General features: G+C 40.4%; 3 protein-coding genes across 3 annotated transcripts in view; 1 reads left to right on the top strand and 2 right to left on the bottom strand.

Annotated features, from left to right (window-relative positions):
* Positions 1-2,218, bottom strand: part of mtmr4 (myotubularin related protein 4) — a 35,726-nt gene extending 33,508 nt beyond the window's left edge. Inside the window, exon 1 of the mRNA XM_068332190.1 lies at positions 2,168-2,218. The gene's annotated coding sequence lies outside the window, so the exon portion shown is untranslated. The remainder of the gene's footprint in view (positions 1-2,167) is intronic.
* Positions 2,219-4,738: 2,520 nt separating this feature from the next.
* On the top strand, positions 4,739-13,442 carry hpda (4-hydroxyphenylpyruvate dioxygenase a). The gene is made up of 14 exons (XM_068332198.1): positions 4,739-4,802; positions 5,010-5,036; positions 5,214-5,276; positions 6,115-6,219; positions 6,304-6,346; positions 6,432-6,514; positions 7,617-7,706; positions 7,787-7,893; positions 8,351-8,428; positions 8,650-8,812; positions 8,935-9,006; positions 9,107-9,229; positions 9,307-9,423; positions 10,061-13,442. The coding sequence occupies exons 1-14, from the start codon at positions 4,800-4,802 to the stop codon at positions 10,172-10,174; spliced, it is 1,188 nt and encodes a 395-aa protein (XP_068188299.1). The 5' UTR covers positions 4,739-4,799; the 3' UTR covers positions 10,175-13,442.
* A 106-nt stretch (positions 13,443-13,548) lies between these two features.
* The window catches only part of LOC137606767 (E3 ubiquitin-protein ligase RNF43), a 68,550-nt gene continuing 66,333 nt past the window's right edge, over positions 13,549-15,765 (bottom strand). Inside the window, exons 7-9 of the mRNA XM_068332197.1 lie at positions 15,653-15,755; positions 13,793-15,298; positions 13,549-13,685 (exon numbers count right to left, since the gene is read on the bottom strand). Of these exons, the coding sequence (XP_068188298.1) occupies positions 13,660-13,685; positions 13,793-15,298; positions 15,653-15,755 (1,635 nt within the window). The 3' untranslated portion in view covers positions 13,549-13,659. The remainder of the gene's footprint in view (positions 13,686-13,792; positions 15,299-15,652; positions 15,756-15,765) is intronic.

The raw sequence follows: 15,765 nt of genomic DNA, 5'->3' as shown, positions 1-15,765 counted from the left end.
TCTTCCACACATGGATCTTGTATTTTGATGCCAATAAATAACTGGTTGTGTTCCTTGTTGTGTTTCAGACCTTGTCTGAAGTTCAAGTTCAGTTTCAACTTCTATCAACTATATGAAAACAAGACTGAGGTGATAGCGTTTGGACACCCTGAATTGTTAGATGCGGACACTAGTATCAAGTAATCCCTCATCTGTCAGGATTCGTAGTGTTTATTTCAACAAAGTTTAAGTTTGACAGGAATATTTATTCTGCTGTGAAGTCTACTTTTTTTCAGCAAGGAAAAATCGCTAAGGCAAAGGCATACTTCCGTCTCAAAGATTTAACATCTCGACCGTACTAGTAGTTCTTCTCATGTGGGTTTGGACCGGTCATCTTTTGAACTCTTGAATGCTTTAAATAATTTTTAAAAGCCCGTGCCTTCTCTGGCCTTTCCTTTGAGATGAAAATTATAATTCCAACAGACCTTACTGTCATACTGAATTTTGGTACCTTTTTACTTTATAAAGTGCTGTGGTAGACCACGGTCATTTTAAATTCACCATATAAATTTGACTTGAGATGAACTTTCTACATCCAAAACGGTTTGGATCTTAAACTAGATGCTCACTTGTGTGCCGTTTATTGCTGGACTGACTATATACCATGAGCTTATCAGAGCCTGCTAATTGATAACATCTGCGAGATTCTAAAATACATGAGTGAACTACTACAAATACAGAACCAAAAAGGGACAAAAGCTGGGCAGCTCCAAATAGGTGTGATTATTCTTTCCTATAAATAGTAGTCACATTCACTTTATAATTTACCTTAACTGAGGAGGTTATGTTTCACCCAGATTTTTTGGGTGCTTGGTTATTTACTTGACTTATTAGTGGCATTACACATAAACTATTGGTTGAATATCTAAGGATTCCCTTCCTGCCTACTTCCACTCAAAACATACAATAAGAAACAGAAAGCAACAGTTCGTCTCATTGTTATGCTTTTGTAAAGGTTAAGTGAGATCGACTGATGGAAAACAGATTCAAGTCAAAACACTGATGACAGAATGACTTTTCCCTCACCGTTAAGGTTGTGAAAATAAATTCTTATTCCAGGTAGAAACCACACCTTACGGAGTACTGATTGACACCTGCATTTAAGGCTGAAGAGATTTTGTACGCTTGTCATGCTCCAAATTTGTTTTTTTCTTGACTTGCAATCATCTTAATTTTTTGCAAAGCACACGCTATATAAAATAATAAAATACATCTTTGACATACATTTAAATTACTTTAGGAACAAAAACTAAAAACTAACTGAGCAAACATTCAATATCGCATTTCAGCCAAACTTAATCTCTCAAAAAAATAATGTAGAACTGATTATACTGCCACATCATCCAGTGGAGATTACAATGCCTTAAGTGACAGACATTAAAGTATTCCAAAAACAAGTTAAATCATGATTTATACCCCCCCCAAAAAAACAACAACAAAAAAAACCCCAACAACATAAAATACTCAAGTGCACAAGTGAATTGCACAAGAAACTACATTACCAGTTTTTGTGTCACTAAATGTCACTAAAAGGAGAAACCTTCAAAAGGTAAAGTATTTGCAAAGCTAATGACAGTGATAATTATTAGAATAACTTTCGGGGGGGGGGGGGATCAGTTTGAGATTATAACAAATTTCAAACGTCGTCAGGGATTCCTTCAAACTTTACCTTCGCTTAAAGAGGGAAACTAGTTAGCATGTGAGAACCACAGCAGCAGCGCTACCGTTCATCTGTGAATAACAGGTGCCCGGCGTGGCGCCTGTTCACAACACAACAGGTGTGAGGGCTTGGCAACGAGGGCAAAGTTTGACGACGTCAAAGCTGAAAGTGAAAGTAGACGACAAGCTGATGTCAGACTGGAACTTATGTAAGGAGGAGACTCATCAAGACGAACTGAAGTGTGTGTGCGTGTACGTGGACTACTCCAACCGTTAGCATCATGCTAGCTGCCACAGACCACACTGCTACAAGCCGCTGTGTTACACTCGTTCATTCATAGAGAACGACAAGATGGCTCAAGGTTGTCACTTTCACTCGGAATTAACCGGCCCACACCCCAAGCACCTGCCACGCACACAATGATATCTAGAAGTTACTTAATTTTCAAAGAAAAACCGAGTTACTCACTCAGAAAGAATCAGCTGACATGACGGTGACTCAGTAGACGACACCACTTCCGCATTCTTCAAAGATGACAGTGACGCAAGCCACTAGAAAAGCAGGAAACTGAAGATTCTACACCAATGAGGATTGAGCATCCGTGTCGCCCAATGCGGATTTACAACAGTCAATTGAAGGAAACGTACACACCCACAGATGAGCCAATAAGGCGCTACTAAACCTGTAAAGCGCACCAATAGAAAATCACAGCGCGGCACAAACTGGAGTCACACATACACGGTGTGTGTGTGTGTGTGTGTGTGTGTGTGTGTGTGTGTGTGTGTGTGTGTGTGTGTGTGTGTGTGTGTGTGTGTGTGTGTGTGTGTGTGTGTGTGTGTGTGGTGTGTGTGTGTGACACACACACACACTGGCTGCAAGGAAGCTGCGTCTTACAAAGTGTGTGTTTTACAAAAGCTGACAGGCACAAAATATAAAAAATATAAAATGTAATACTGAATATCTGTGTGATGGTGATCAAGGTGGATCAACGAGTATTCCACAGAATTCAGCAAGACAAATGTTCTTAAAATGATAATAGAAGGAAGTCACGCGTAAAGGTTCCGAAGAAATCCGTGGAAATAAATGATCTTATTGCTTTTTAAAGAACTAAAGCCTAGATGTTATCAGAGACACATCCATGGTGCTTTATTTATTTTCTGGGTAATAAAAGTGGGTGATAATTTAAAAAGAGAAGTAAATAAAAAAAAATCTTATGCAGTTCCAGTGTTCATAGATGGAGATATTTGCTAAAGGAGTTGAGCTACTGTGGAACAATTATGCAAGTGTGCAGAGTGAAAGCCTCAGATGAACTAACGCAAAGATGACATTTTAATAATACTAGTGATATAAGAAAATTGGATCATTATGGGTTGAAAGGGGACGTAGATTTTATAGTAAATACTTAAGAGCCTCAAAGGAAATGAATGTACAATAGTTCAAGACTAGAAAGTCCTATGATATCATTAGATACTTACCTTCTCTTGATAATTATATTAAACTATTACCTCATTAGTTAATCAGTCATTGAAAAGAAAATTTTGATGTCTGATTTGGAGAAGAACTGCGTTTCCCCCATTCTCTTTTTTTTTTTAGTTCCTCAAAACAACATATCCTCAATAGATTCCCTTTCAGCTTAAATTGTCAGAAAGGAATGGGGTGATCTCACTCTCTTTGGGCTCAATGTTGGACTTTTTAAGGCATTTAAAAAAATCTTTTTATAGCAAAAGAAAAATAATACTCCAGCCATTTTCTTATCAGTGACTCACGATGGTTGATTAAATTGATAATCAACCCAACAACCACACGTTGCAGCCAGGCAAAGAAAAAAATATACTGTACAGTGCGCATTCGCGCATTTGCGTATTAACGCTTGCGACTACACCTCGTCGCGGATTTTTGGTAGGCAGTCACGTGATACCGTATGTGCATTCTATTGGCTGACGGCATCCGAAAGTGCGCTAGGTCCGTGTGTCTCGGACTTACCTGAGTCACAAAAGTGCTTTAAACAGTCTATCGGAGTTTTGGAAAAGGTAATATAGACAAAAGGTGGTTCAATATCAGTAGGGGGGGGGGGGGTTACAAACGTTTAAATTAATGTAAATAATAAGATAAATAGTTCGTCGCTCACTGTGGAATTCGTTAATCTTATGTGGTTCCTGGAATTTATTGACATCAGAGAACGAGGACGCACTGTATACCTGAACTATTAAAAGTTGTTTTTTTTTTTTAAAAGTTTTTATTTGTAATAATTGTTTTTCAAGAAAGCCATTGTGTAAAACCTAATATGAGAAATCAATAGAGAATTTTGTGACCCAGATTCTGATAATAGAAAACGTCAGAAAGACATCATTGATGGATTTAATCAGTGTGACAACCAACCCTGGGTTGGTCTGTTAAACAAAACATCAGTGTGTTTTGAGTTGTAACACTTCATAACATTATTTATTTAGTGTTCTAGCCGACAAAAGAAGCAACCCAAATAGTTAACAATGGACATTACATTAGATGTTCTATTAGGTCGTATATTGGGCATAACAAGATCTCACAATGACTTTTATTTAAATTTGATTAGTACTTGTTACGAATCATCTAAAATAAGTTCCTCTGTTCACAGAAAATTCTAGTTTTACATACAGATCTTAAATGAATTGCTGATTTGTCGTTTTCGACAGTTTGATTCAGGGCCTATTGCGCCCCCTAATGGTGAAAATCAAAATTCAAAGAGAGGGTGTCTAAGACTGGTGTGAGAACTGTCTTGTGCCTCAGTTACCACTGCTATTAGTGCATTTATATGAAAACAGCATTGAACATCTCAAAGCATCTTAGACTAGAGTTCAGCATCTCTTTATTCTCTTTAGAATGCTGCAGTTTTTCTTCTTGCAACTGTTTAAGACACTTGTCTCAGTGGAAATGACTAAACTTGCTGCTGAACCCTCAACAGAATTGCGGCTGAAAACAAGGAGGCGGACAGGTGGGTGTATGTTGTGAAGGACCAATCACAGCTGAATATCAGGTCAGTACTTATCTACTCTCCACTGGCCCTGACACTGATTTGGAACCTTTTTTTTCCTATGAATTGAGGCCTATCTTCAGTCTCATCATGGTAAGTGCCATTATGTCAATGAATTAAAATGAGCAGATACTGTCATTTATCAGGCTTTGATATTTTCACAGTTGAGTACTGTATATGAATGGATAATTATATGGTCAATGAATAAGAACGGTCTAAATGTCTTTAATACTATGAGATCCACTGACCGTAGCAAAGACTGAGAAAATGAAGTGATTTTGATCCTTTCTTTCTTTTTAGACAAGCTACACAGACAAAGGGCTAAAGGTAAGACTAAAACAAAATACGTCTTTTTGTGATGTATTAACTTATTTGTAGAAAGAAGGCCTGAATATTTACTGACTGACGGATTGGTAGAAGAAAACAAGTAAAGAAAAAAAAAAGATAAAATGAACCCTGAAAGGAAAATTGCAATTCACCAAATGTTGTACATTTGCTTTTTAGCCACCGAGGGGAAAGTTTCTCAATTTTCACCACCTTACTTTCTGGGTCGGCAATGCCAAACAGGTCAGTATCTGAATGTTTGACTAAAAGATAATGTTTATACCAAGTTTGTCATTTCCACTCAAATATCTTTAGCTGCTATTAAATGGGAATTACTTTGCGTAGAACGCCATCTTGGAAAGTTCCTGGTGTGTTTCCTGGTGCTTTTTTTTACCTGGATAATTACTGTGTTGAGTTTAAGTTTTGAGACGCACCTACCTACTAACAGATGGTAATGACATAATGAGCATGTAGCCCCTGGATGATTCAGACTTTTCTCTGTTATAACTGTAGCTTCTAAACATGTAAACCTGCAGTAATGATTAATGGAAGATTAACTATCAAATATGCTTCTTTAATGAAGAAGCAATTCATCAATTCAATCATTCTTCTTTCACATCTTTGGTTTTTAGAATGTTGGATAATTGAAATATTTCACCTTTCATTATTTAAGTGTTATAATATAAATATGTCTTCTTTTCCTTTCGGCTTTTCCCTTCAGGGGTCGCCACAGCGAATCAATTTCCTCCATCTAGCCCTGTCCTTTGAATCCTCTTCTCTCACACCAACTACCTTCATGTCTTCCCTCATTACATCCATAAACCTCCTCCGTAAACCTTATAATATAAATATATATTCCATCTAAATAGATAAAACTTCTGCTTAATTGTAGCCAAAATAAATAATCATCAAATGAGCAATGAAAAAAGGTTGCTAAATTGCAATAGGGCTTAATTTATTTGACTTTTTTTGTTGTAGTTATTGTTGTTATGTAAATGAAAATGCTTAGGTACAGAGTCTGAACACATCACTCTGGCTGAAGATAAATCTCAAAAACTTCCTCTTGTCACCATCTTTGCAGGCAGCCTCCTTCTACTGTAACAAGCTGGGCTTCGAGGCCTTTGCCTACAAGGGTCTAGAGACAGGGAGCCGAGAGGTGGTGTCTCATGTCATCAGACAGGATAAGGTATGAAACTGAACATCTTCTGAGTCTGAATAACACCCAAGCACTTGAATATACAAACACTATCTCTCTCTTCTCTCCTCATAGATAATATTTGTATTTGAAAGTCCCCTAAACCCTGGAAATGAAGGCAGGTTTTCTCATATAACAACTTGTGAATATGAAAGAAGAGCATGGCGATGTCTCTGTGTCAATATGGTTTCATCTCCCCTCAGAGATGGGACAGCATATGATGAAGCATGGAGATGGAGTCAAAGACATCGCCTTCCAAGTGGAGGACTGTGACTTCATAGTCAAGGTAGCAACAACACACGTGTGTTGCTGTTCAATTTTGATGTGCTAATGGATTTATTCATCACTAGTGTGTATTTAACTTTAATTAGAACATCTGGTGTATGTATAATACAACTTCCTCCGGGATTAATAAAGTATCTATCTATCTATCTATCTATCTATCTATCTATCTATCTATCTATCTATCTATCTATCTATCTATCTATCTATCTATCTATCTATCTATCTATCTATCTATCTATCTATCTATCTATCTATCTATCTATCTATCTATCTATCTATCTATCTATCTATCTATACTGGTGCTCACCTTACAGAGAACTTCATATTTGTATACAATGGTGGAAAACAAATGCGAGCAAAGTGAGTTATCAAATGAAAAAATTAAACAGTAAGAATTACAAGCAAAATTAAAATACTAATGTCCTGCATACAGTGAGTTCAAGTTCTTATTTATTTTAGATGAAAACATCTATTGAAATAACTTTTCTCCAGGCTTCAGGAGACTAACATTACACTGAATGAGTCGTGTGGAATCACTTCTTGTTTGTTCTATGTTGTCCAGCTGGGGGATGCTGTTATTTTACTATCAAACCGCAGACATATTTCCTTATCTTCTGAATTTCTATCATCATCTGCCTGAATAGATAATGATCCAGTCAGTTAACCTGCTTGTTTTACGACAATATTTCCTCAACTGAAGAGGTATCCCAGAGGGCATCTTTGCTCTCTAAGCCCATTCTGGAGTCCAGTGTGTTGAAATACATACAAACATGATGGTGTAGCTGCTCTTTTGAACTCTTAAGCTAAGTCAAGGTCATCCTGAGGTTTACATGAACTTTCTCTGTTGACTGTCGAGTGGATAAAAAGATAAAAAGAGACTCACCCCTGTACCCTGAGACCAACGGTAGCATCATCTAAGTTATATAAGCTCCATATCACAGCATGTGTAGGAGGTTACTCCTGAATTTCCCTTGGGATCATTAAAGTATATATCTATCTATCTGTTATTCTGTATTCAGCCACTGGGGGGCTTTAAGGAGTCATTTTCAGACAGATGTGCTCATATTGTTTTCTCCTCTCATGCCAAACTCCTCAATTGACAGACAGCAAAAGAACAAGGAGCTGTCATTGTCAAGGAGCCCTGGGTGCAGCAGGACAGCCACGGGAAGGTCAAGTATGCCGTGGTTCAAACGGTAGGCATGCTTTAAGCCTCAGATAGTTACAATTGTGAAAAAAGGCAATTAATAATGCCGTTTTCATATTTTGTTCCCAGTATGGAGATACAACACACACACTAATCGAGTACCTCGGCCCTTACAAAGGCCTTTTCCTGCCAGGCTACAAAGAACCTCTGTTCAGGGATCCTCTGTTAGCCAAACTGTGAGTATCTCCAAATGAGACACACCAAAGTGCATTTGGGATTTGTATAAATCCTGTTTTTGGATTAAACTGCTTTGAGAACCATTTTGGTAAAGAGTTATGCTGATAAAAAAATTCCTGCATTTCTAAATACTGTAGCTCATCAAAATATCTACTATATCGTCATATCAAGCTCTATATTCTTTATATTCATCTAATTACAGGTATGCTGTATGAGCTCAGAGCTAAGTTTTTACAGTGTGACATGATAAAACTTTATAGTTTAGTTTTGCTGCAATTTGAGTTTCTGAGTGTGCAGTAAAAATAAAATGCCCTTTTCCTGACACACTTATTTCATATTATGAGAAGTAATTGTCAGATTTTTAAACTAACATTTATGCTTGATATTTGAACTTTGAAACTTCATAGACAAAGTACCCATTTAAACTTTTTATTTATTTTTTATTTTTATTTGTAGTCCAAAACCAAGTTTGAATTTCATCGATCACGTTGTGGGAAACCAGCCAGATAGTGAAATGGTGCCAACTTCAGACTGGTAAGAATCCTGCTTGAATTCACGTACACACTGAACAAACATGGGGTGGAAGCACAAGTCCATTCCCTCTGCCGCTGGCTGAAGGGTCGACACAGGGGTTGACAAGCTGCAGTGCAACACTGCTTAGCGGAAATCCGTCATATTTTAATAAGCCCAAATCAAATATGTCCCTTTTTTAATTCCGTTTATCACATCTTCTGTTTCTGCTCTCCAAATTCCAGGTATCAAAAGTGTTTGATGTTCCATCGATTCTGGTCAATAGATGACAAGCAGATCCACACGGAGTACAGCGCACTGAGGTCAATTGTGATGACAAACTATGAGGAGACCATCAAGATGCCGATCAATGAACCTGCAACTGGGAAAAGGATATCGCAAATCCAGGTTTGACTTAATCTGCATTTTATTCCTACGACAGATTCTCGTCTGTTGGGATTGTGACATTCAGGTTTGGTCTTTAAGTCCCACCTTTTTTGTATTTAATGTTCTATATCCCCTCTTCTCAGGAATATGTAGACTATAATGGGGGACCAGGTGTTCAGCACATCGCCCTGAACACATCAAACATTATTGAAACCGTGAGTCCCTTGATTTAACCTCATCTTTGCACAGCCTCCCAAAATCTGCAAGTATAGGCAAGTTGCAGATCTCTTTATTCCTGTTTTTGTCTTAAAACAGATAGTCAACCTTCGCGCCCGAGGGACAGAGTTCCTCTTGGCGCCCGACACGTATTACGACGTCCTGCGTCAGAAACTCAAAACGGCCAAGATCAAGGTGAAGGAGGACCTCGACCGTTTACAGGTGAGGCGACCTGACATTCAAGCAGGTGTGGATCCTTCATTTTTACCTGATGTTTTAATATTTGTGTTTTTTTCAAGGAATTGAAAATCTTAGTTGATTTTGATGACAAGGGCTACCTGCTTCAAATCTTCACCAAACCCGTGCAAGACAGACCAACAGTTTTCTTGGAGGTCATTCAACGTTTTAACCACTTTGTAAGTGAAACTATAACAACTGTTATAACTACATGTAGACTCTGTCTTTGTGATGAGATTCAGACACCTATGAAACTTTTACTTTAACTATGCCACCTTTGAGAAGACGAGATAGACCTGCCTGAACACCTGTTTACAGCTCCCACCCAAGATGAACGGTATAACAGTAGCCCACTTGTAAAAGCTCGGTAAATCTATCACACATCCAGATTAAAAGGCTCCCTGCTTTACAGAAAGGGGAATCTTTGGATTGGGTTGCACCCCGTGGCACTTCACTTCTCACTGTAGCACCCATTTGTCTTGTCAGAACAGGCATATCTCATCACTCACCAGCATTTCACTGATTCTACAAGTGTGGATACAATGCATGAAAGTGAGAAACTGAATCTGAACCAGAGCTGAAAACACATGATCCTTTACTATCTAAGACAATATTTGCACGATTAATTAATGAGCCCCTGGTGAGTTCTGTGCATGTTCAAATCCTTTGAGAAGATTTATCCACCATGATCCGACTTCAAAGACTTTTACATTCTTAACCCAGTCTAGCAAAAGATCCCCAGAGCCATAAGAAATGACACCGAAGACGGCAGATCTCTGGGTAATTAGCCATCTGCATGTGTTTGTTCTCCTTCAGGGCTTTGGGGCAGGAAACTTCAAGTCTCTCTTTGAGGCAATTGAGAAGGACCAAGAGGCCAGGGGCAACCTCAAAGTGATGACACCCGATGGTCAGGCCAAAGCCTTCAACTGATCCTACATCTTCGGCTGCCAAACCACACTTAGGTTCTACATTAAGCGTCCATCAGCAGCTCCCTCTACTACTGCCATAAACCAAACTCTGACTAAACCACTGCCTATCCTCTGGGGACAAGCTGCAAATGCTAACAGATACGCTTTAATCTGTACGATTGCATGCTTCATGGCTAATTAGAGAAACTTATGTATTGGTGAGCAATCATAAAGAAACCATATGATATTTCGTGAAATGTGGTAATTTGATTTTTTTCTGGGTATAAGGAGATTTATAGCACTCGTGTGTTTGCTGAATATGAAGTTAGCATCTTCAGATTTTTAGTTTAATATAGTAGAAATAAAGGAAACGAGATAAACCATAGCGTCCACACCTTTAAAATATAACTTCTTAACCAGTCTTTACACCAAGCTAAGCGTCTTTTGACTGTAGCTTATTTATGGTTACCAATCTTCTCACCCAATGCTCTCAAGTTATATTCTAAAATCTTGAGTTATTCCTTGAGTCTGTTTTAATTGTATGTATCTCTGCTGCAAGTTTATTCTTAAAATATGTGACTCTCAGGGATATTTCAAAAATAAAGGTTTCTATCCACCCTGCTGAAACCTTTCAGCCCACAGCCAATTGAGAATAAAGGTAGTGTAACAAGTCAAGGGTGAACCAGTTTTGAGTTTTGAGCCCAAGGTAAAAGGTATTTGAAGTTTTAAATCAACGAAACAAACAGTAAATTTTTTTTAAATGCAGTAAATATGGGATGAATTATCTTTTCTGTGAACATAGTGATAAAACAAATAAAACTAGTGATTACCTCAAATGTAACATCCAGTATAATCTGGAACCGATGTTGGGTTTCTATTCATTTAAAAATCTGCAAGCACAACTCATTAGACTCTTGTGATACTTTCCTCTGGATTCTCCCAGAGAAAAATAAATTGAACACGTGACTTTTATTTCAAAATAATTTATTTGCATATAATTGGAATGAAGGCAGGTTGATACATCTGTGATGGCACTGGTCAGATTCCATATAGAAACATTCAGTCTATACAGAAACCACTCTTTCAATCCTGGACAAAATGGATAAATATATTAGTAAATAAATATATTAGTGACATGTCACTATAATGAAATGTTCTATTATATATAAAATACAACACTATTTCATTTCTGTTTTTTGATGTTCTGTTTTGTATACAAAGTATCCAAAATATACTGACATATCCCTTAATGTTCTAGAGGGATTTTTTTTTTACTCATAGAAAAGGCAGTTTCAGCTCATTATTCTTGCAAAACACGACAAAAGAAACACATAAACAACACAACAGGAAGGGTCTTGAAAGGGTCAGGATGAAATGAAATATTCTGCAGCATCATTGAATGCTATTTTCCAAAACTGATGGTTTTGGGGCCTTGTTTTAAATGAATAAACTGAGATTTGTAGTTTTTTGTTATTTTTTTCAATATAAAATCTGCTTATGCCAAAGTGCTATTGGTAATTCAGTCATTTCCACCTTTCAGTCGCAGAGACTGTTTGGGCACGTAAGAATAACAGATGAGGAAACCCTGATTATTATCCGGAGGTTGCTGAAAACACATTTAAGGTCTGAGCAGGAAAAAAAAAAGGCACGACACATACTGTAAAGTAAATTATGAGTTCATGGTGTTCAAGATTTTGCCGCTTTGGTTTGACAGACAAGAGCTTAATGTGTTGGGAGGATTCCTGAATTATCATTATGAACACTTTGAATGAATAAGGCACATATGAGGCTTTAGTAAGTGCTAATGGTTATATATTGCAATACCCATGAGCTCCTTGCTAGCTACGCTAAGCTTAACTGTATCTGAAGCTTTCACATTCTCACTGTGAAGTCCACAATATGACAGAAGACCTATTCATTTCAGAACATTTAGTCTAGTACATCCAAGCATGAAGACAAAAAAAATGAAACTCAGAAAGTAATCTTTGATAGACCTTAATCCACATGATTTAGTCGTTCAGATTAACTTTGCTGCAATGACTACCAGCCTAAACTGGAGGGTAGCCAGGATTGAACCTTTGATTCTATTGTTTTAATTACAAATTGAGTTAATTTAGTTACAGATTGGAGAGATCGTGGAGAAAAAGAGTGACTGTGCTGTTACCACAAGAAAATATCGATCGAGGATTTGGGTACAATGATTGTAAATGTGATGAATTCTTGCCATTTTTCCAGTGTTTGATTGTCCCAAAGAAATTTGTCAGGAACTCCCGACCTTCGAGTTTGAAATCATGGGAAAAGCACACATAAGTTTCATAAAACTGGTGCAACAGACTGAGCAGAGGTCTACCTTGAATGCATTGACTCCAGTTATATTGAGAAATTAATGAATGAATAGCAGGTTTGTGCAGCTTTAGTTGAGAAATGGTTGGGTTTTTGCTCGTTGAAGGATCACAAACCATTGCAATGTAATAGGCAGAAGAAAAGGTTGATCAGGCCTGTTCACTCTGCACTGATCGGGGAGTTTAACAGCACCAAGGTCAAACATGTGAAGTAACTACTGGCAAGAGAAATGACAAGAACGATGGTTTGTAATGACAATGACATGATTCAGTCAAACTGGTTCATTTTAAAAGGTGAAAAAAAAAAAGAAGACAAAAAAAGCAACAGAAAATGATCCAAAACACAAACAAAACATGTTGAAAACAGCTGCCATTACTGAAATAATGAAAACGAGGCCCTTGCGAGGCTCAACAACCTCAGTAAACGCTTGTTGTTTGAGAGGCTGAGCATCAAACTTTCTCTCCATTTGGACAAGTTGAAGTTTTTATGTTGAGTTGATGTGAGCTACATGGTAATGACCCCCCCCCCCCAAAAAAAAAAAAAATCACTACAGCAGTACCTTTAAAGACTACCTGTGTGAGGCATGTTAAGAAATCTGAGCTGAGGTAGGCTGGAGAGAAAAGCTTCTCTCAGCTGAGACTGGACTCAGCGAAGGAAGGTGAAAATCACGCAAATGAAAATAAGTACCTCTAAGATAAATCAAGTTACTTTGTAATAGAGTGAGCAATGCAGGGATGGAGTCTCACTTCATGAGGGTTCAGCACCGTAAGCAAGGATCATTAGTTGTCATGGGAACTTTGTGATATCATGCTGGTAATGAATATTCTTCCGATAAATGACCAGGTAAAAATTCTTTTTCCCCCTTTGTGGTGTATGAGCTGTTTCCCCCAGCAACTCCTGAACATTTAGATCATCCAACACATGCTGATCTTCTATTATGAATTTTTTTTTTTAAAAAATCACAATATTTTCACATAATAACACAGCCAGTGTAGGTGAAAGAATATTTCACTTGAGTCTTAAATGCCTGGGGGGAAGCTGGAGAATTATCTGAACGAAGGCAACTCTGGTGGAATCATGTTGAAGATGAGGCCGACGACTGATGAGAGACTTGTCCATTGTGGCTCCTGTGTAGCAGCGCGATAACGGGGATCCAACAAGTTCTCACACACCAGACTCCTCTTCTGATCCTGCGGACACAAAAACATCTGGAGTCATCCTCAAAGTATGAAACATAAAACGCTAAGCAGGTCTAAGACAATCATTCCATCCACTGGTAATGTGAATAGACACCCACCCTGATTGTGGTGTAATGTTTTGCAGTACAAACAAATGTCTGTGTTGCGGTCCACAGCAGGGCCCTGGTGGGACCTGCAGGGTGGCCTGTCTATAGAGGTCCCGGGCCCCTGGAGCTGAGGCTCTGAGTGGGCCTGCTGCACCCGCTTTTGCCACACAACATGGGCCCCGGCGCAACAAGGCCACTCCTCCATCCCTCCAGAGTCCAAAATGAGAGGCACGGGGAGTAAGGCGGAATGCAGCTCGGGGGGAGAGCAGCAGAAGCCCGCGCCCTGACCGTAGTGGATGTGGATGCTGCGGTCGTCCTGCAGATCTAAGCTCTGGTGGAAGCGAACAGAGGGTCCGTCGAGCACACAGCCACCCACTCGCCCCAGGGGAGTGGGAGGGTGCCCGTGTCCCTGGTGGCAGCAGTGGGGTTGAAGCTGTAAGGGGATTGGGGACACCAGGACAGGAGGTCCCGTAGGGCTGCTGGAATCGTGATCCTGACACTCTGCACCGGGATTGGGCCGATCTGAGTGATCGGCCTTCGAGCACTTGCAAGGGATGCGCTTGGGGGGGCCGACAGGTGAGTCTTTGTCGAGGAAGAGAGGAGCAGGGGAGACTGCAGCTCCAGTCGTCTGCTCCTCGTCTGAGCCTCTGCTCGGGCCCTGGTTGTGCTCCCCCTCCTCGTAGTGGTGGTGTCTGTGGCGGTGGTAGTGGATGTGGCTGAACACAGTCTGTGGCTGTTCTTCAGGGCAACCTGCTTTGTTCACCACAGAGTCCAGAGACCTGGGCCGGGCCTGGGCAGACGCCTCTAGGCTGTTCCTGCGGGGGGCACGACCAGGACCGGGCCCGTAATACACAAACGGATCGTAGTCGCTACTCAGAGAGCTACGGAAGGTGGACCAGCTGCCGTAAACCCCCTGCAGAGACACATCAGTGCAATTCAGCACCGAGTCGCTGGAGGAGCCGTGGCACGGCCCCGAGCTGGAGTCACTCGCCGGCCCGTCGGCCAGGTATCCGCTGCGCTCCGTGTGGTAGCTGCCGCCTGAGCAGCTGCCGTCCTCCTGCCGGACGTGGGGCGGCGCTCCACGGTTCTGCAGCCCGATGGAGGTCACGTGGTGCAGCCTCGAACTGGAGGCGCTGCGCTGGGCTGGACAGGATGAGCGGTAGTTGTTGCAGGACCGCCGGGGGTTGTAGTGATGGGTGGAAGTCCTGCAGTTGCCTCCGACCCTGTGGGGCCTTCCCGGAACCTCTGCAGGAAGGTGGTAGCCACACCCGTAGCCGAGTCTCCTGCTGGTGAGGAATCGTAATGTTTGGGCCTCCCTGAGAGAAGAGCCAGTGTAGTGGTCCAGAGGGGGATAGGCTCCAGAGGGTCCGCGAGGATAGTGGGGCCTCATAGAGAAGGGAATGGCGTGCTGGGGGAAGGGGTGGTTGCGTGGGCTGCTGTACGGCTGCGTGTGCAGGAATCCCTGGCTTTGCTCGGTGCTCTGCTGGAGTCTGTTCCTCTGGGATTGTCGCTCGGTGCCTGTGGACCACCGCAGAGATCAGAACAAACAGAACACGGGTTAGAATGACATCCAGTAGAGAGAATAGCTTCACTAAGGACGTACAATCCTACACGTCTCACAGATCTGGATCCAAATCGAAATATTAGATCAGAAGAATAGTGAGAATAATGAAGACTGTGTAACCTAGACATCTAGTTTGTGTTTCTGTTAGCATGAAGCAGCTAAATAAAGATTATCCCCTTCAAACAGATGACGGGGGTCAAAGGAATTGTGAATAATTTTTTGCAATGATTGAAAAATCGTGCAAGGCTAAAGTAGAAAAAAAAAAGTAAAAGAGGGCAAATCCTAACAGGAAATCTGCTCTTCCTCACCCATGATGTTGTGCATGCAGAGGGGGCAGGTGCGGTGTTGTAGAAGCCAGGGGTCGACGCAGTCTTTGTGAAACTCATGCGCACAGGAAATGATCCTCAGGTGCTGGGATAAA

This window comes from Antennarius striatus, chromosome 13 (genome assembly GCF_040054535.1).
Source record: "Antennarius striatus isolate MH-2024 chromosome 13, ASM4005453v1, whole genome shotgun sequence".
NCBI classification, from domain to species: domain Eukaryota; kingdom Metazoa; phylum Chordata; class Actinopteri; order Lophiiformes; family Antennariidae; genus Antennarius; species Antennarius striatus.
The sequence above is the reverse complement of the archived record's forward strand: the minus strand, read 5'-3'. Positions and strand labels throughout refer to the sequence as shown.

Coding starts and splice junctions, on each gene's coding strand:
- hpda (XM_068332198.1), top strand. Junction 5,037..5,213: donor ACACAGACAAAGGGCTAAAG/GTAAGACTAAAA, acceptor TTTGCTTTTTAG/CCACCGAGGGGAAAGTTTCT. Junction 7,894..8,350: donor GATCCTCTGTTAGCCAAACT/GTGAGTATCTCC, acceptor TTTTATTTGTAG/TCCAAAACCAAGTTTGAATT.